The 20,976-nt window shown below is 38.3% G+C and overlaps 1 protein-coding gene and 1 non-coding gene across 3 annotated transcripts in view; both read right to left on the bottom strand.

The window, feature by feature from the left end:
- Positions 1-6,166: 6,166 nt before the first annotated feature.
- Positions 6,167-20,976, bottom strand: part of Daam1 (dishevelled associated activator of morphogenesis 1) — a 109,600-nt gene continuing 94,790 nt past the window's right edge. For both annotated transcript variants that reach the window (XM_048793056.1, XM_015480943.2), the window contains 5 exons: positions 17,734-17,841; positions 16,301-16,361; positions 13,347-13,478; positions 10,248-10,418; positions 6,167-8,922 (listed from right to left, as the gene is read on the bottom strand). In XM_048793056.1, coding sequence (XP_048649013.1) covers positions 8,713-8,922; positions 10,248-10,418; positions 13,347-13,478; positions 16,301-16,361; positions 17,734-17,841 — 682 coding nt within the window. In that variant the 3' untranslated portion in view covers positions 6,167-8,712. The remainder of the gene's footprint in view (positions 8,923-10,247; positions 10,419-13,346; positions 13,479-16,300; positions 16,362-17,733; positions 17,842-20,976) is intronic.
- Positions 10,985-11,047, bottom strand: LOC125613418. Its single transcript, XR_007343993.1, has one exon. It is a non-coding gene; the product is annotated as a small nucleolar RNA SNORD47 (small nucleolar RNA).

The raw sequence follows: 20,976 nt of genomic DNA, 5'->3' as shown, positions 1-20,976 counted from the left end.
TCCCCCTTTACTGGTAGCCCTGCCTCTGGCGAGTACGAATGAGTTTTCTCTCTCTTTACATATCCTAGGGCAGCTGTCCTATCTTCTTAATATCTCGTGTTTCAGGCTAAAAAGTTTCTTGTCAGTGGATGCTAATGAGCGAGTGAGTCCCTGAGCCACCTCCCAAGGGTGCATTTTCACTTGGCAGTGTTGTTTTGAAGCGCAACCATTGTAAGCACTCCAGTGAAGAGAGCAGAGCCCATCCATTTAGTTGAGTTGCTCCTTCCCCCTCTTGCAAGTTCTCTCTTCCTAAGTTACCACAATGGCCTCTATAGGGAAAATCCACGTTAATGATATACATTGATTTTACAATAAAATCAATGCATGTGATTTTGGTGCATCCCGGATGGGGCCCCAAGGCCACATTACCACAGTGACCTAGTAAAGGAAACCCGTGGGATGTGCTCTGTGACCGCTAAAATGCAGTGTGCTCTCAGCAATTGCCCTTTGACCTTTCCCCTTCCCAAACAGCCAGGGCAAAAGCCGGGTTTCTTGGCTGTCACTGATAAACAGTGCAATCAGGACAGTTTGTTTAATTCAAGTTAGTAAGTTGGCTGCTATGAATCCCCAGTGCCCAGGGGCTGGGAATCTCAGAAGCAGAATTACAGAATTCTATCATGGAAAGTTTTAGAACTACTCTCTCCAGATTCAAAGTGGGGAAAAAAAAAAGATGTTTGAGAGACTGATCTGCTCATGACTGATAGCAGTAGGGACAACTCTGGAACTCAGAGTTCTTGGGTCTCATGTGTTGCTCAGATGTTAGTGGAAGAGAAGGGAACAGGCAGATGGGAGCAAGGTCTCTGTTGCCAGAGTCCAATGGGGAAAAACTCAATGCCAGTTGCCCTAGAGGTGTCATTTCCCCAGGTTATGATAGAGGATTTGTTCAGCGTTGCATTCATCCTTCAGCCGAGAGTTGGGTGCTATAGGGTTTTGCATGACCCTGCTGCTAGCAGTGCCCCTGACAGATATTGGAAGGCCAGGCTTTTAGTAGGAACTCAACAGCCATAAAACTGTCAGGTCACAGAACAGCTGCTGCTTTTCAGGTCAAGTAGCTCACATTCAAGGCAGTAGGAGAGGAAATTTTCTGCAAAAGGCATTTTAATAGGATCTCTAAGAATGAAGCCTTTTCATGTGGTGTGCTTAATGAAGTTGGTTTGGAGTAAGGAAACAAGGGGGGTGGGGTGGGGAAGAGGAAGGTGAAGAGGGAGGGAAGGCTCTTCCTGTGAACATTCTAATGACCGGCAACTTGAAAAAAAAAACATCTAAAACTGTAGATCTTAAAGGTTTATAGCCTGAACTCTCTGAAAGTGATTAACTCACTAGTGACCAGCTGTTGCTTTTATTTTTTCCTCTGGCTTCTGAAGAGTTAACGAATAGACACTAGTCTAAAAGAATCTGGAGGTTTTAGGGACTGGGTCAGAATCTTGGAGAGTTGCTGGCATCTGAGAAGTCCAAAGAAGTATTAAGAAAAAATACCCTGTTGGGCTTCCCCCCGCCCTTAAATAGACATACCCAGATATAAATAAACTGGGTAAGTCAAAAGGGCATGAAAAGTTACCAAAGGGGGCTTAGCTGAGGGGTTAGGGGTGGTTGAGTATGTTAAAGGAGTCAGGCGACTTGGACTGATATAGTGGGGAAGTTTCTTGGCCATGTGTACAGGGACTTTTCTTTTTAAAGTATTTGTATTTTAGAGCACTTTTAGGCTCACAGTAAAATTGAGAGGAAGGTACAGAGATTTCCCATATATCCCCAACCCCCACTTATGCACAACCTCCCCCATTATTGACATCACACACCAGATGGTACATTTGTTACAAATGATGAGCCTTCATTGACACATCACTATCATCTGAAGTCCATAGTTTACATATGGTTCACTCTTGATGTTGTATATTTTATGGGTTTGGACAAATGTATAATGACATTATACTACCACACAGAGTATTTCCACTGCCTCCCCAAATTCTCTGCACTCCACCTATTCATCTCTCTATTCTTCCCCTCCTGGCAACAATTGATTCTGCAGTTTTCCCTTTTTCATAAGTCATTTGAATGGAATCATGCAGCATGTAGCCTTTTTAGATTGGTTTCCTTCACTTAATAACATGCATTTAAGTATCCTCTATGTCTTTTCACAGCTTGATAGCTCATTTCTTTTTGGCACTGAATAATATTCTGTTATTGGGAGGTATAAAGGCTTATTTGTTTATTCAACTACTGAAGGACATCTTGATTGCTTCTGAGTTTTGGCAATTATGAATACAGCTGCTATAATAATCTGTGTGCAGGTTTTTATTTGTTGGTCTGTTTATTTTATTTTTGATACTGATTCATATCCCCAGGCCCTTTTATTTTATTATTTTGAGACAGGGTCTCACTAAGTTGCTTAGGGCCTAAGTTGCTGAGGCTGGCTTTGAACTTGAGATGCTCCTGTCTGAGCCTCCCAAGCTGCTGAGATTACAGGAGTGTGCCACTGTGCCCAGCTTGTGTGAAGGTTTTTGTGTGGATGTGTTTTTCAACTCGTTTGGGCAAATTGCTGGGTTTCATGGTAAGAATGTTTTTAGTTTTGTAAGAAATTTACAAAGTATTCTCCAATGTGGCTGTACCATTTTGTATTCCCACCAGCAATGAATGATAATTCCTAGTGCTCCACCTCTTCGTCAGCATTTAGTGCTGTCAGTGTTCTGGATTTGGGCCACTCTAATAGGTGTGTAGTGGTACCTCATTGTTGTTTTAATTTGTATTTCCCTCATGACATATGGTGTGGAGCATGTTCTCATATACTATTTTTCACCTGAGGATCTTCTTTGATGAGATGTCTGTTCAAGTCTTTGGCTCATTTTTTAAAAATAAGGTTGTTTATGTTTTTACTGTTGAATTTTAAGCGTCTTTGTGTATTTTGGATAATATTCCTTTATCTGTCTTTTGAAAATACTCTCTCCCAGTCTGTGTATCTTGTCTTTTCATTCTCTTGACAGTGTCTTTTGCAGAGGATTTTAAAATTTTTCATATGTAGCTAGGTGCAGTGGTGCACACCTGTAATCCCAGCAGCTCGGGAGGCTGAGACACGAGAATCAGGAGTTCAAAGCCAGCCTCAGCAATGGCGAGGCAGCGCTAAGTAACTCAGTGAGACCCTGTCTCTAAATAAAATACAAAATAGGGCTGGGGATATGGCTCAGTGGTTGAGTGTGCCTGAGTTCAATCCCTGGTACCAAAATAAATAAATAAATAAATAAAATTTTAAAAAAATAAAAATTTTCATAAAGTCCAGCTAGTCACTTGTTTCTTTTATTGTGTCTTTGGTGTTGGATCTATCTAAAAAAAATTATTGCCAAACCCAAGGTCATCCAGATTTTCTTCTATCTTAGCTCTAGAAGTTTTACAGTTTTGCATTTTACAATTAGGTCTGTGATTCACTTTGAGTTGGTTAGGGTCTGTGCCTCGGCTTATTTCTATTATTATTTTATCTTTGCATGTGGATGTCTAGTTGCTCCAAAATTATTTTTTAAAAGACAATTTTTGCTACATTGTATTTTGATATCTTTTCTTCTTTGTCAAACAGCAATTGGCTACTGTGGCTCTATAGTCCATTGATCTATCTATTCTTTCAATATAGTATTTCTTAAGTTGTATGGTGTCAGTCTTCCAACTTTGTTCTTCTTCAATATTGTGCCGGCTATTCTGGGCCTTCTGCTCTCAATATAAAACTTAGAATCAGTTTGTTGATAAACACAAAACAACTAGCTGGAACTGAGTCTATAGATCATCAAGTTGGGAAGAATGGATATCTTAACAATATCGAGTCTTCCTACTAGTGAATATGAAATCTCTTGCTTGCTATTTATTTGGTTTATTTCTTACATCAGAGTTTTGCAGTTTTCCTCCTGTAGATCTTGTAAATATTTTGTTAGACTTTTAAATACGTACAGTATTTCACATTTAGTGTTTGCTAATGTGAATTGTCTTGTGTTTAAATATCAAATTCTACTCCTTCATTGCTGGTACATAGGAAAGTGATTGACTTCTGTGCATTTTTAACCTTGTATTCTGAAGTCTGACTTTTCCTTTTCTTAAGCAGTGGACAGAGTCACCTTGTCCTCCTCCCTGTTCCCAAATCATTGCTTAGCATCAATGGGAACATTCCTTGCTGAGCCCTACTCTTATCCTAAAAGAGTCAAGTCAGCCCCCAACCTGATCAGAGAGGAAACTTTCTCTAATCTGGAAGTGGAGGTGCAGACATTAACAAAAAATGCTCATTATCTAATGAGGGACTGTGGATCCTTTTGCCACAAAAATGTTCCTACGTGACCACATAGTGGTACAAAAAAATGGGAGGATGGTACTGAAAATAAGGATTGCAGAACCATTTTCTTTTTTCCTTCTCCTGGAGAAAGAAAACTGTAGACAGGGAAAAATAGAAAAGAGATGCGTTATTGAAATGACATAGGAAAAAAAAATTATACCTAGGAAACTCTTTTTCCCCTGAAAAGTCAAAACACACAAAGGTTTGATCAAAATAAAGATCTCCTTTGTCTGAAAATCCTGGTGTGCAGCCTTGGGCTCATGCTGTTTGTTTGGTACCATGGAAACACACTGTGGACAGCAGCAGATAAAAGCATGTCAGGGAAGAGACCAAAGGGCAGGTCTGATGTTTTCCTCACAAGACAGAAAAAATAATCCTGATTGGTATTTGCTACGGAAAACACTAAACTCCTTGAAAACAAGAAACGCTTTCTTCCAGGGACCCTAAACGTTCTCTAAAAAGAATTCATAGATGTTTTAGTCATCCTTTAATTATAGATTCCACAGGTTTTTATTTTTGAGTGGAGTTCATATTATCAGGGGGGAACAGGGATATACAGACTGAAAACAATGTACAGACCATACAGAGAAAATGAGCAATAACTCAATATACTGAAGGTTTATAAAGACCCCGAGGCAAGAACCCCAAGACCCCTGACTTTAAATCTATTCACGCATAGTCCAGCGGTTCTCAAGACTGGTGTTTATGGAACTAGGTGGTATCAAGGAGCTGTTAAGCTTTGAGAATTATTTATGTTTTCCATTTGAAAGGAAATAGCTGATGTTGTTTATATTAAAAAGGTCTCAAATGTTTTCTCTTCCAAAACATAGCTTTTGGAATAATTTTGTGCAAAGTAGTTAAGTCAAGGTTATCAATTTGTCTCACATAAATTCCCATTAAGTTACAGAAAAGGGGCAAAGTTCTGGGTGGGGATGTAACTTTGCCCTGCTTCTGAAGCACATTTTCCCTATTGTTGATACGTTTGGGGTTATTGAATGGCTGTCAACTTAAGGGTAATGATCTGATTCCCCTCATTTCTATCAATACACCAAGGGTAACTGTGGGTCTAGGTGGTTCAGTACATAGCTCCACACTAAGATACACAAATAGGAAATGGAACAGATTGTGGGATGGAATAAAATATCTGACATGTGGATGAGTCTCTCCTATCTGAATGTCAGCTTCAGAGAACAATGTGGTCTTTGGATACAATATAGCTATCCAGTGACTTGGTGGGAAATAAGATGGTCAACAGTTTTTAAGAACATTGTGGGTCTGTTCCAAAGATCAAAAGGATTAATGCATGGAGCACTTGGACAGTTTCTTTTTAGCTTGGCTTGACTTCAAGCTGGGTTGAGAGTGGCTACACGGCAGAGTGATGTAGGTCCAATGGAAAACCCCCAACTTCCAAAGCATAGTTATAAACACATTTCTTGATCTGTTCACGTGACAGTTCCCAATTGACTTATAGCGAAAATTAATTTTTAAAAAGGAAATGCTTCAAAATCTAAAAAAGCTTTTCATTCTGGTGACTATAGATTATTTTCTATACTCCCAGCAGAATAATTCCACCAGTAGTCCCACCATATGTAACACAAAAACCATTCAATTCACACATAAGACAAGAGGTAGTTTATGATAGCCCGGATGTACTGATTGCTGCCCCAGTTGAAAAACGACACTCTTCTGGATCCAGTATGTACAAGTTTAAAGATATGTGTGTGTTTCTGATTTAGGGAAAAATTTCCAGTATTTAAATTCAATGGTGGAACGCACAAAGAAATTAGGTGATGGCATTTTAATAATTCATAGAAAGCATATATGTACACCCAATGAAGTCATCTTTATTGCATATTGCTATTTAAAAAAATGTACAGTCTCATAACACATACAACATTTTTTTTCTTGGTACTGTAACAACAGTCTTGCACCTAGAGACTAAGTGGTTCCAACTACTAAGCTAATAAGATACAAGACATATAATTAAGTTTACAAATTATAATGCTTTTTCTTTTTGGCATTAATTTAAAAAAACAAACAAAAACTTTAAAATACACACCCAAGAGAGAAAAGTGGCTACTTTACACCAGCACCAATCTAAAAAGTAGTTTTTTTGTTTGTTTGTTTGTTTTGTTTTCAACAATGGCACATGGAATTACCTGCACACAGTTTTCAGGGAAAGAAACCAAAAAATGGAAATGGCAAAGGAGGCCTACCAGGATGGCCATGACAAAATGAGGATGATTACCAAGGGCAAGAGGGACATGCTACACAAACTTGCTCCTTTTGTGACTCTCCTTCCACTAGTTCATTCCTTAAACTGTAAGACAAAGCCATTTTCAAAGTACAGTTCCAAAATTGAGCCAGACCAAATTTCTCCTACTATAAATAGAAAAAAAATATACATAGAGGCACTTTAGTTAAGGAACAGAGAAAACCATCATCCTATTCCACTCCCCCTCCTCTCCAAGCCTGTTTGAGCCTAGTCTCCAATTGCACCTTTAACATGGTGTAGTTGCAGACCTTGGTTAACTAGGAGCTGGGGGAGTGTAACCTCTGCTTTGTATTTATAACTGTCATTTGCAAGAGTCATTTGCTTCCATCGAATGGGTGGAAAGTCGCTAAGTTTGCAATGAGGAAAAAATGTAAAACCACAGCTCTTGACAACTCTTAGAGCATTATTTCACAGCTTTCGTACAGCACAGATACTTCGCCATCTGCACTAAGCATTGTAGTTTAGACAAATCATTTTTAAATAGTATGAGTTCTGTACAGCACGCACATTGATTTTTTTATTCATCCCTGAATATTCTGATTAGAACGTAAGCTCCTTGTGGGCAGGGACTCTGTCTTGCTCATCACTGTAGATCTACTATGCCTGGTACATAGTAGATACTTAATAAATATTTGTTAGTTGACTGAAGAACTCAATTTCGTGAGTAAATAATGTTCTAGTGCAACAGGAAAAACTACTCTCTCCACAGGAAACCCAACCACGACAGGATAGACGGAAAGAAAAGAGAAAACGTCAGCCCCACCCCACCTCCCACCCCACTACAAATAAATAAAGCAAAAAAAAAAAAAAGTAACAGTCCTCTTTATATATCATATAATTTAAGGATATTGAAAGTTGGTAGGTTAATGGTAAGCATCTATATTTTATTTTCTAATGTTCATTGTTTTTATTCATTTCTCCCTGAGAGCTTTATTTTTTTGGACTGAAATTTTACAGGTAGCTTTACTGACACACAATTTAAAATGACAACATATAACAGCAAACCACTTTAAATATACTCAGAGATAAATAGATCTGGGCATCTCTACTGATGTTGATATTTTGTGACACTCTAAGTGTCCTTTAGTCCAGACCTATATTTACAGAAGATGCAGGTTGTCCTACAAAACAGAAATAGAAAAGACAAAAAAAAAAAAAGGCACCCCATTAAAAAATTTTTAAAAATAATCTTTATCCTTTCAGAGAATTCTTCCTTTAAGTCTTGGGTGGAAATTTCTAAGATTTATATATCTATATTGTTAGAACAACAGGTACATTCTGGCAATCTTGTTCATTAACAAGGGCATGGGTTGCATTTAGATACTGTTTGATTTTTGTTTTTTTGTTTTGTTTTTTTTACCCAAAAGCAATTTAAAGAAATCATCAAGAGCACTTGGCAGACAACTTGATGAAATTGGGGGGGAAGGGGGAGAAACTGATGTTTAAGCTTTAAATATACAAAAGAATTTTGATTGACATTCTACATAATACAAATTGTGTGCAAGATGTTCTTGATAAACATTTACAGACTGTATCCCCAAATCAACATCAGGAATTTTAAGCTGATCCCATCAATTACTGATGTGATGCTGGAACACCACATTGTCAACTATCAAAAAAACATTTTAAATCTATATTCTTCCAACTCCATTTTCACCAATGAAAATAATTTTAAAGTATAGCAAGCTTGGAAACTGTAAAATATTTCACAAGCTTTTTTTTTTCTTTTTTCTTTTTTTATGCTAGGGAATGTCTGTCATCTCTTTTAGGAGATAGTTTTGTGCTTCTGAACAGTTACGGTGTTCAGGGAAAGAAAATGAGCCACACTCAATATGAATGCATATGCAAAGGGTTTCTGAGCACGAACATTAACAGAAAATTTTTATCCATACATAGAGGTCTCCAGACGACACTCAGACTTCTATATACATTTTTAATATACATATACACATACATTTACATACACACACATTCACACACACTCACAGATGAAGGAGGAAATTGCCACTGTTTGGATTGCAAGGCAGTGTAATGGAACGGTCTAGTCACTTCAAAGGGCTGCTACTGAGCTTTTTAGAAAAGTACTTGAGGAAAATTAAAAATTAAGTTTTGTGACCGGTCTCTCTCGGCTGCTGTCTGTCACCTGGTTGGAAATGCGTTTGCGATTCCGTTTCAGTTTAGAAAGGTCTTTGTCAAACACTTCTCCTGAGCGTAAAGCTGAAACGAGGTCATCAAACTCTCCGCTTTCCTCGCTATTCTCTTTAGCTTTTCTTATTTTCCGCTCCCTTTCCCTTTGTTCTTTGAGCTGCAAATAGAAAGATACCTTTTAGAGAAGGGTTAAGATATTGTATTTAAAAAAAAAAAAAAAGATGTTGTATTTTGTTTTCGGTGGGGATGAAGTCCGTGACATATGGTAGTGATTCAGTCACACCAAACTCTGTTCACTTAAGCTGCTAAACTCTCCGGATGACACGAGAAAGGAGTAACTGGGACATGCATAAGATCTGACCGCAGAAATATTATGAATGGTGAAAAAAAAATGACCCTCACCATCTAGATTCTAGGAAAATCTCATTATATATTCTTGTTTATAAAAGAATAATTAGGCAATTCGTGTGTCTGTAATGGAAAAACAAAGTTTACACTATTAAATAGGACCCCCCACCCCAGGTCCTGCCCAACCCTGGTTTCTTGACGGTATAGAGACTAAAGCAAAACGACCATCAGGCCACGCCTCCCATCAGACACTTGGTCTGCATCTGGCATTGATGTCTGGAACAGGTTGCTGTTAATAAAAGTCAAACAAAACACAGACAATATAGAAAATTTTGATAATTGAGATAAAAAGCATTCTTTATTTGGTTACCAACAGATAACCACTGCTACTGAGCTTTTTAGAAAAGTACTTTTTGGGGCTTTATACTACCACCGTAATTTTCTATGCTAACATTTATTTTGCAAACGAAATACAACAAAAATAATTTCATGTGGAAATCATTTTGTAAGCTTTTGTGGATGATTAAATATTCTTTGAAGGCATGTCTTTTAAAAGACTCCACAAATATTTTACTAAAGAGCTACTACACCAATGATTACATGATATTCTATAATATTTCACCATGTGGCTATTAGAACTGATGCCCTATTGGTAAATGTTTAGATTGCTTTCAGTTTAGAACTAGTATTAAAAAAAAATGCTGCTTTCTTTGTGCAAATTTGTGATTATTTCATTTTTAATTACTTTTTTTTTTTAGTTGTCAATGGACCTTTATTTAATCAATTTATTTATGTATCTATATGTGGTGCTAAGGATTGAACCCAGTGCCTCACACATGCCAGGCAAGTGCTCCACCACTGAGCTACAACCCCAGGCCCAAATTTGTGATTATTTCCTTAGAGTAATTTCTAAGAAGTGGAGTTCCAGATCAAAGGATCTTGGATGTATTTTTTTTTTTTTTTTTAAGTTTTTGGAGCTGTACCCTCAAATTGCCCAAGAGAGATCTGATAAAGTCCCAGGAACTTTCTAGAGAGCACAGCCATGCCCACCTTCTTGCCAGCCCAGCAAGGGCATCTAAAGAGCAAGGCAGCTGAGAACTTCTAGGGCTGGACCCGGCCGAGGATGCCCCTCACCTGTGCTTCCATTCGAGCTCGCCGCTCTTCCTCCTCCTTCCTTTTTCTCATGTTCTCATTCTCTTGCTTCGCTTCTGACACAGCTTGAAGGAACTGATCAAAAATGCCGAAGAACTCATCCGGCTGTATTTTGCCAGCCTCTTCCCCAAAGTGCTTCACTGCTTTGGTGAACTGGAGAAAAGAAGATTTTTAAGAAGCTCAGTGTTTTAACAGAATACCAGGATCAAATGGAAATTTCCCTAGAAGGACAAAAGCTCAAATGGAATCGAACATAACTTAACAGATTTTAACAGGCCCGTTTTACCTTCAGCAGCTGAACACGTCTGTTCATCCCTTCTAAAGTGAGAATATTAACATGCCTCAAATTTGGAAACCATTTTATTCCTTTCCACCTCATTTCAGCTTAACATCTAAGACTACCTCCTATGACTTTTTATTAACTAAACAATAGTAAAAACAAGAAAGCAAAATATTGAAGGGCAGAACACCGAAGACACAAAAACTAATAGCAAGCTCAGCAGGGGTAGGAAACCTTGTACTTTTAACTTGTCTTTGAAGTAGTTTAATATCATTTATTGGTGCCATATGGTGAATATCGAAAGCAAATGGGATCCAGTACTTCTTAGCTGCTTTTCCTAATCATAAATAATGTTAGTATTGTTATAATATTTCCAGGGTCCTAATTAGAAAACAATAACCGATTATGGAGTCACTCCTGCAACCCCCATTTTTTTTTTAACCTCAGTATCAAAATGGAATGGTTTTAACATTCATTTGGCAGAATCATTACATCACTGGTTGCAACCCCTTACTTTTGACTGAGAAAAATAATTTTATTTCAACCCTTTATCCCAGAAAGCCTTTCAGTATCAAATCTTTCTAAAACTGCCAAAATGTAAAATATTAAGGGAAAACTTAAAAAATTTAAATTTAAATATATAGTAACAAAAGAAGAACATCCAGTTTCTTTTTAAAAGTTTCAACTGTTTCTCTTTTCAGTTCTTTCAGTAGTTCATAACTCAGGACAATCCACTTTCAACTGTCTGCATTCTGATAACCACATTCAAGGCCAGTTGGGCAGTTTCTTCTGCAAGGGTCTGAGGCTTCTAGGCCTCAACTACCAAGGACAGTGCTCCCAGCTTCAAAGACAAATGAATTTTCTTTCTCTATGCCTAATCACTCACTTAAGATTTTTCAGACTCTATATTTAGACCATGACAGATTTTTGAGGTTTGCGCAAACTCAAAAAAGTTTCTAATTGATTTTACTTGCCTTTATTATATTGCTGTTTTTCAGATATTTTGATAATACTGTGGAGCTTAATGGGAACGTTTTCAATATTCTTAAAAAAGCCAATTTCAGCTAAAGTTATGCATCTATATAGATATACATATTTACATGACATTTTATAATTAATATTTCATATTTTAAAATTTATAGTATTTTAAAACTATACTTTTCTTTTTTACTGGAGTTATTTTCAATATTTTACTTATTTGGAAATTTTCTATTATTAAAAAGGGCCCTTTAGGGGAAAACATAATGTTCTTCACGCACCGCATTATAGTGCTCCAGCTTGCTCCATGGTTTTATAAGCTAATTTCTAAAAGTTCTGGTATGAACAAAATTGCAATAAACAGTCGACAACTGAGTTTCTAAAACATTTAAGTTCATGCACTTCAACGCATCGTGAATGATCTTGTTATCTAGGAATTCTAGTGATGATGAAATCATATGTATTTTAGTCTCAGAAATCTGAAGGAAACTAGGGCTAGATTAAAGTCCCCTACCCACAACACAAAGTAGGTTTCATAAGTGTGTGCGCCTGTAAATGTGTTTAAATAAAAACAAACTATCCAGTTTTCTCTTACAAAAATGTTTGCGCTCCTTGAGGAGATAGGTACTTTGCTGGGGTATCAGGGCAGGAGGCAACTCTTCCTTCAGAGTGCACCCTCCAAAGTGGTAGATCCCACAAAAAGTAGGAATGGGGGCTTTCACAGTGAAGGTTCAAACCAAGGTTGTTGCATCATTTGACTGATTTCCAGTGTGGGATATTAAAGGTTGGACCTCAGAAAGGAGCAGTTACTTGAACATATATAATCTTCTCATTTATTTCATGAGGCTGAAGAGTGAGTTTACTGTTGAGATTAGTTGACACTTGTGAACACAGTCCACTTCTGAACTTGAACTAGAGTCTGTATACCCTTACGTGACCAATCATCCACACCTACAACTCAACAGGACCACTGAAAAATGACAGGAACTACAAGTTTGGAAGGAAAGATTGAAGTAAAAGAACAGCATGGTGGCAAATGAGAGATGGGTCAAGCTGAAGAACTCCATGGCATATGGTAGGGGCTTAACATCACTTAAAAAAAAATGAGAAGCGGAGAGAAAAACAGAATGTGTACCCGTGTATGTATATTAAAGAAGAAATAATTGAGGTGGTGGGGGAGAGAGAACAAGGGTATGGAGGCTTATTTAAAAGTCTTGGTTAGCTGCCAATGAAAACTTTTTCTCCACAGGAAAATAAAATTTGAAATAGCAAGAATCATAAAAAGAAATGTCTTGCTAAAACTAAAAAAACAAAACCAACAACAAAAACAACCACTTGTCATGAAACTGTGAACTAATATGCATCTAATTTAATGAGTTTTGCTGGTAGTGTCCTGTCTTCTTAAAGTTCTCAGACAAGTATATGCCTAAAGAGGTCTGAAGCATGTGGCATTCGTTATACCTGCTCCTGTTCATCATCTATTCTAGTTTCCAGAGATAAGCACATGAATCCAAAAGCAAGCAAGAGAAAACTGTCAGTATTTACTGGTTTTACACCATCCCAAGCCTTCAAGATCTTGCTAACCTAAAGGTAACACAGACCATTTAGGCAACAAGGGTATGTTTCAATGAATTACAGTCCTGGAGATGAAAATCTACCCAAGCAATGAACAACAATGGAATCTGGAAAACAATTATCTGCTATTTTATTTCCTGAACCATGATATTTGGATCCCATTCCTGCTGTTCCCCAAAAAGCATCATATCTGAAAGTAACAAGTGAAAACCCAGCCCAGTCAAACAGTGTGCTAGAGGGAAATTTACCAGGTCTTTAGCTTCTGCTAGAAGATCTTCAACATCGGAGAAGCTGAAGCTGGCTAAGGTGATGAACTGGCTGACAACGGAAACAAACTTATCTCCAGGCTGCGAGGGCTGAGACTTCTGATATTCCAGTTCCTTAAACAAAGGAAATGGAGAATGATAACATAGGCTTCAAATATAGGCAAACTTTGTCTCTTATCCTATATTCCTCAAATTTAATCACTCAGCATGGACAACACATCTAAAATATCTTGTCATACTCTAGCTTCACCTACCCTTGCTCACACCATACCAGAGACAGGGCCCTATACATGTGCATTTTATAAAACAGCAATTTAACCAATTATCTGAATATTTTCTCAGTGCAATCTCTTATTCTGACTTTAGAAGGTAAGCAAAAAAAAAAAAAAAAAAAAAAAAAAACTAATAGAAGTTAAACAAATAACAAATAAGCAAATTGAATTCAAAGGGATTGTGAGTGAAAGTAAGAGACTTTGATGGTTGATATTTTGTACTCGGAGTTCTAGTGGCTTGTTTTTTTTCTTTTTCCTTTTCTGCCAAATCTATTTACTTCCTAAACCCTGGTATCTAGGTCAACAGAATTCCAGTTGTAGAGTCAGACACCATAATCACCTACCATTTGTTTTCCTGTCCATACCATCAGGTTTTTGTGAGTAGGCAGGCAGAATAACTAGTTTCTTATTAATTTTCTATATTCTCCATTTCCATGTTAAGGAACATACCGGTGATTCACATCAAATTTCAATAATTAATTTCTACCATTGCAAGATATCCTTTCTTACTGAATGCCTACAGCACCTCCACGAGTAAGGCATCTTGATCCCCATCAAGATTTAGAGAGATTTAATTCTTTGCCCAAAGTCAAGAGGCTGACCAGAGATAGAGGCAGAATTTGAAGTTTGGTCTGTCTGCCTCCAGAGTCTCAGCAACAGCGATGCAGTGCACCTACTGACTTAACTCGATCCCCTTATTTCATTTATTTATTTTTTTGGCACCTGGTTTAGCAAAGAGATTAAGAAGCAGGAGTCACAGGCTGTGAATTCTGACTCAGCTTTCCCCATGGCAAGCTGCTCTGGACCTTAGTGGCTTCATTTTTCAAAGGAGGGGAATATCCATCTCAACATGAGGATCAGTGAAATTATAGAAGTGAAAACTTATAAAGTATGGAGCTGACTCTCACTGGAAGAAACTGCCACCATTCTAGTACTCTGGCTGGAAAGTGTAAGTGCATGCTGGATATAGGGATGGGAAAGCCATCTTAGTGTGTTTCATTAATGTATTATTTTTAAAATTCCATCTCTGATATCTTTAAACAATATAATTAATTGGGCAAAGCACAATTAGGACACATGAATATTGGGCAGGCCACGCTCTGCCTCCCAGTTTTCCTGCGAGGCTACACCTTGACATTTAAGCTGCCAGGGGGAGCAGAAGGCTTCTTCAGCGCCTTTTCTATGCAGAATGTGATGTAGTACATATGACCCAGAGGATGCAGAGACTCAGCAACACTCTCCTTTAAAAAAAATTCAAAACCAGGACTTCCTTGGAACATGGCCCCTCCACCTCCCTGGCCTTGGTCTGAGTTAGCTCAGATGCAAGGGTCTGAAAGTCCATTATCAGGCTTAGGACTGTCAACTGCCATCCTAGTCTCCAGAAAGTTCCCATGGGGAGGAAAAAGCACCTGAGTGAAGGTTATTAAACATGTCTTGCCCAAAGTGCCCTGATCCAGCCTGGTCTTTCTCTGAAGGCTGGGGAGAACTGTCTATGTGTTCTACAACTTTGGGCCAATGACACAGGGGCTAAGAGAAAGAGTTTACTTTTAGCACCTTCAACCCTTGTCCTGCAAAACCCCAAACAACTCTTATATGCTCCTAAATTTATAAAAACAAAAAATTAGATGTTATGATTTTAACCTTTTATAAGTCGTATACCTTAAATGAATTCAGTACTCTCTATGGCATAATTTTGTGATTAAAAAAAAAAAAAAGGAGGGAAGGTCTCTGTAGCATTGTGATAAATGATCTGGAAGATATTTAAGAGAGGGGCACCTTTCCAAGTTGCCTGGATCAGTCTCCTTCACCAAGTGCAGTCCAGAGCTAGGCGTCTTCTCCAAAGAGAGCTTGCCAATGATCCCCTTTGGCTGTCTTGATTCCCATCCCTGGCCTTTCTTTCACTTAGAGGTAGCGCATTTGCACAGTACCCGCCTGGCGTTATGACATATTTCATTTCTCCCAATCCTCTCTGCCTGTGAGACCAGGGTCCAGGTTGTCTCATGTAAACTGGCACAGCCTCCCTCTGTGCATCTATTTGTCCCATTCTCCCTCTGATCTGTGCTAGTCCACAAACCTCCAGACTACCCTCAATCCAGTCCCTTCCTTTAGGCACCTTTGTAATCATTGTGCTTATCCGGTCATGACATTATGTGGAGAACTGGCTTCTCTTAATGATTGCAACACTAGAGGGCAAGGATTCCAAATCCTGTGACCCCTTCCCTTCAGCATGGCTGGCACACCCTAGCATCTGCCTGGTAAATACTCGGCAAAGGACTGGCTCAAAGACAGCAGAGAAGTTCTTTTGCTCTACTGAAGGTAAACATCAGATAGTAATAGGACTTGGAGACTGAAAGGGTCCTTGAAGATTGTCTAGCCCAGCTCGCTCATTTGGACAAGACTTGCCTCCTAGGTAAATTGGTGGTACTCCAGGTCTACTTCTAGCTACTGCTATAGTGACTCACCTACTACCCACAACTGAGCCACCAAGCTGGACACAATATAAGACCCATCTTGGCTTCTTGGTGATTGCTCTTTTTTTTTAATCAGCAAATGTTCATCCTGGGCAGGTCACGAGCCAAGGCAACCCACAGCTCCTGTGCTGAAAGTCACCAGCACCATGGATGGCAAAGAGACTGGGACTCAGAGAGGGAAACAAATACTCACTGTCTCCACTGCTTTCAAGCCACTTCTCAAGGTACTTATTTCCTTGTCCAGCTCAGTCATGCTGTTATAAAAGGTAACATTTTAGTAATCAGCATTCGATTTAAGTGGATTAAATATATAACGGTTTTAAATATTTCACACTTAGAAGTTCATACCAGTTTATTTTAAATGTTTTTGAAAAAAATTCCCTTCCTTGTTTGGATCTCACAGAAGGACCACATCTTAAATTTATGGAATTTAGGTACAGAATTATGTTTTCTGTTTTCCACAGCCAGCAGGTATATTTTACAGGTTAAAAATAGCAAAAGAGAAATGTCTCCCATGTGTACAGAAATATTTTATGCTTCAGCCTCAAAAAATTCTCTCTGCAGCGAGTTACTATATGTAGAAATACATTTCTTGCCATACTTGGCTCTCTTTGAGAGAGCAAAAGAAACTGGCTTACCCACAATCACATCCATCAATATACGACTTTTCACCAAGGCTCTGGTAATGTATTACAAAGTAATGTCACATTTCAGTCAGCAATGACTTTTTTTCAAGATTGTACTAACTCATCTTATTTTCATTGCCTTTTACTTTTTATTAGAGAAAGATTCCTGAGCTTCTCCTATAATGCTTTCTATTTCATGGCTTTTAAACAACAGAGATTAAAACTTCATTCTTACAGATATTTCACAACAAAGAAACTCACCAATACTTCATTTACTTTAATATTTTATTTTCATGGTGTATTTACATGGTATATTTCTACCCAATTCTACAGAGGGAATAAACTAGCCTGATTATCGGACTTTTCGAAGTCAGAGTTAAAAAAAAAAAAAGAGAGATGCAGTTTAGATATACGTATTTTTTTTTTTTTTAAAAAGAGTCAAAAGTGGGAGGGAAGAACTGTAAGGAAAAATTGCCTGCTCTTCAGTCTCTGAAACATGGTGTAAAGTTTCTGGTGAAAGTTTGGCAACTTCCCATTGTATTTTTAGTTTCTTGATCTGCATATAGACTGCTTCCCATTAGAGTGTTGCCTTGGTTTCAGGGAGTGTGTTCATATGTGAAAATTACTAGAGACACCCTTACATGTTTGTAAGTCTCCATTTGCCTAACCACGCATCCTCCTTCAACTTAGGTGGCTCCTTTCTGTGTTTAATAGAACTGCACTTTAAAGGCATCACTGAAACCATATTCTTTTCCTATACTCTTTAATAACTCAGAATATTAGGTTATATAGACCTAGGAAAATCTATATTTCAAAACCTTGTAACATTTGAATGATTTGAATACAATTCAAACTTTATGTCATGTAACGTTTGGAGGAAAACAAACAGGAGGACCCAGGTCATACAGTTTACCTCATGCAATGCTAGGAAACCTTCTCAATGGCTAACCTACAGTCCAGGTGATTGACAGAACTGCAATAATTCACTAAGAGTACTTACTTTACTTTTGCTGCTTGAGGAATATCCCGCAATTCTTCATTTAGATTGAGAACCTTGGGGTATTTATTTTCCACAATAGTTATTAGATAGTGCAAAAGGGTAATGTTCCTACAATTAAAGAAAGGAAGCGCATTCAACATAATTAATCTGTGTATGATTTATATGCTTAAGAGGCAGAACCCACAGTAATGCTAGACTCCTGCATTAACTTTATAATTTGGGGGTTCCGGTAAGGCAGGGGCTCTCAAAAGCAGAGGAGAATGAGAGCCTAAAAAGAAATGGTTAGGATAAGAATTATATTTTTATAATTCTTATAATTTTTATAATTCAAGGACGTTGCCCTTGGTGACAAAAGTGAATCTGAACCATCGCCAATGGAGAGAAGATCAAGTTTACCTTTATAGAAGATCCATCCCCAAATGGGGTGTGCCATGCAAATTCATAGCAAGCAGAATTAGGTGGATTGGGGTAAGAAGTGAGAGATGTTTCACCCACCAAAGAGAGTAGCTATTTTCAAGACTAGAAGTACTTGAAATACTTTTCAAGTCTAAAAACCAACTCACTGATAACCATTATTACTCAAGATTTCATCCAAAGGGCAGACAGAAAGTTAGAAAGTCTCCTATTTCAGGGCTGAACCTGGAAGTGGGCCATAACTGTGCCATCAAGTATATGACATCCTCGCAGCTGTGAATACAGTTCTACTTTTAGCAACACTTCAGCTCTTAACTGCATAACCCTTAGTACTTAAAATGGTTGGCTGTGCCAACTCCCTCTCTAGTGGTGAGGGTGGTGACAGGGCTGAACCCTGACTGACCCAGATTGAAAAGGGTGGGGGGAGTGTCTGATAACACTATCAGGCAAAGCTGTGTTAGTCTGGTCCTGCTGTCACCAACTCTGCCGCACATTACAATCACCTGGGATCCAGATGCCTGGGACAATCCCAAAGGCTCATTTAATTGGAATAAGGTGGGGCCAGGCATGGATGTTTGTTAAAATTCCCTGGTGACTCTAATATGCAGCTAGCACCAAGAACTAATCTACCGAAGTTTCCATAACCAGGAGGATACAAATGCATTTCTCTAGAAGCATTTCTATAATATGGGTAGTTTGCTAATTTGCAACACTAAATAATAATATTCCTGCCCACATCTAGCCAAAGTGAATCAGAATTGCCATTTTCTTTCCTATATCCATGAAAAGCATTTCTGATTATGTTTGCAGCTTCATACATATGATACATTCCTAATCCTCAGTCAAGGACTCATATTTTTAAAAATTCCTTTATTTTTCTTCAATAATCAGAAAACAGTTGCCCGGCAAATCAAAATAGTGGCCAATAATTCTGACCACTTAGGATTCCGGCGTTTAGCTGTGTCTTTCCAACTGTATTCTGCTGTTCATAAAACCTACCTATCTGCCCTGGTGCCTCTCACCTAAGGGGTAAAGGGAGGGCATGAAATGCCAGATACCATCACAGGAAAGAGTAGTGCTACTTTTCTCCATTTTCATAGAAAAATGCTTTGTTATTTAGAGCAATTGAGATAACTTTAACTATACAGATCTTTCTTATTGCAGAAAGCCTTGAAATCAGGTCAGACATTTCTGCATTTGTTTGCTATCCAAATAACACCCCATTTGACTAAATACAAATTCTTGAAGAATGAACAACTAAACAGCCACACATTTGACTACTCCCTGATGGTCACCAGGAGCTTGAGGCTTCCCTGCTGATCACCAGGAGCTTGAGGCTTCCCTGCTGATGTCTCCATTAAGCAGTTTGGTGATATCCAGCTGAACAAGTGTTGAATGTGTGACTGCTCAATGGCCACGTGCTACATTAGGCACTGTGATATAGACACATTGATGCTACATTTGGGGATGAAATATTCACAGGCAGAAAAAGGAAAAAGAAAGATCAGAAAATGTTTTGATTTATTCTTTGAAAATGTTTGTTCATTAGATTAATTCTATAACAAGCTAAATGAGTCAATAATCACATAAGTACGAGGTTATTGGTGAGTGTGTGAGTGTGTGATCTGCCTCTGTGTGTGCATGCATATGCAGTCGAAGAGAACATTCTTTCTTAAAAAGGTCACTGCTCCTAATATGCAAATCAGAGACTGCCAGTCCCTGGTCCAACCTCCAAATAAGACCCATCTGTTGGCAAGGGCAGAACTATAGACAAACCAACAGAACAGGTGTTAAAGACCTGTGAGGACAAATACCTTGCTTGGGGTGACCTTAAGCAAGCATTTTATCTGACAAACAGTTGATAACAGATTTGGCTTGTGAATTTCACAGGCTGTTGTGACCATTAAATGTGAAAGTGCTCTGAAAAGGATCAAGTCCTCACATTAAAAGTAAGGTGGCAAAGCTATAATACAACAGCTGCTCTTCATCACTCCTTCTCTCCATGATACAAAAATGACAGCTTAGCCCATTTCCTATTTCTTTTAAGATGGATTGAGAGTTGCCATATGCTATGCTTCACTAACTCTATTGAAAATATAGGGTAAAAAGCCTCATTAACTGGGAATAATTAGGATGAACAGCCAATACCCCTAAAAAGATTTGGGTGCAGAGCAGCTTACCTTAGAAACAATTGTGTAAGTTCCTTTGAAGTCAGTGAGAACCTTGGAGAAACAAAGCTCTCAGGGAAACTAGAGTTAATATGTGTAATGACCCTACCTGCCATCGACACAAGAGCATTTTCATGTCTTGGTGTTTCTAACCAGAGTCTGTTCACCTAAACTGCAGCGTTGGACACTTTCTAGGAAGCATTTTAATGAGTCTTGGGATGACCAGCTGAATACCAATGGCCAAAATGCATTTATGCATCACAAGTTTTTTGGATAGCTGTTAGCACCAGTGTGTGAAAGGAAAACATAACCTAAAAACCCAGTGAACTTCACCTTCCCAGCATCGGCTATCAAGTTTTCCTTCTCTCTGGAATATAGCTCTCTATGGAGCAGTAGTGACTAGGGGGCCATGGGGAGACTTCCAGAAAGCTAGTGGTATTCTGCTTCTTATCTTAGTCATACAAGTGTACTCAATTTCTCAAAATTCATCAAGATGTACATTTATGCTTAGTGACCTCTCTTTAGTGTAATATACTATAATTAAAAAGTTTACAAAAAAAAAAAAAAGACAGGGCTAATTAAAAAGAAATCTGAAATAGATGGTATCCCTATACATTGAAAATGGATGAAGGATAACTGCACCCCCCCCCCCCCCCCCCCC

The sequence above is a fragment of the Marmota marmota genome, unplaced genomic scaffold, assembly GCF_001458135.2.
Source record: "Marmota marmota marmota unplaced genomic scaffold, marMar, whole genome shotgun sequence".
Classification (NCBI taxonomy): Eukaryota; Metazoa; Chordata; class Mammalia; order Rodentia; family Sciuridae; genus Marmota; species Marmota marmota.
Note: the sequence above shows the minus strand (reverse complement) of the source record. Positions and strands in the feature narration are given on the sequence as shown.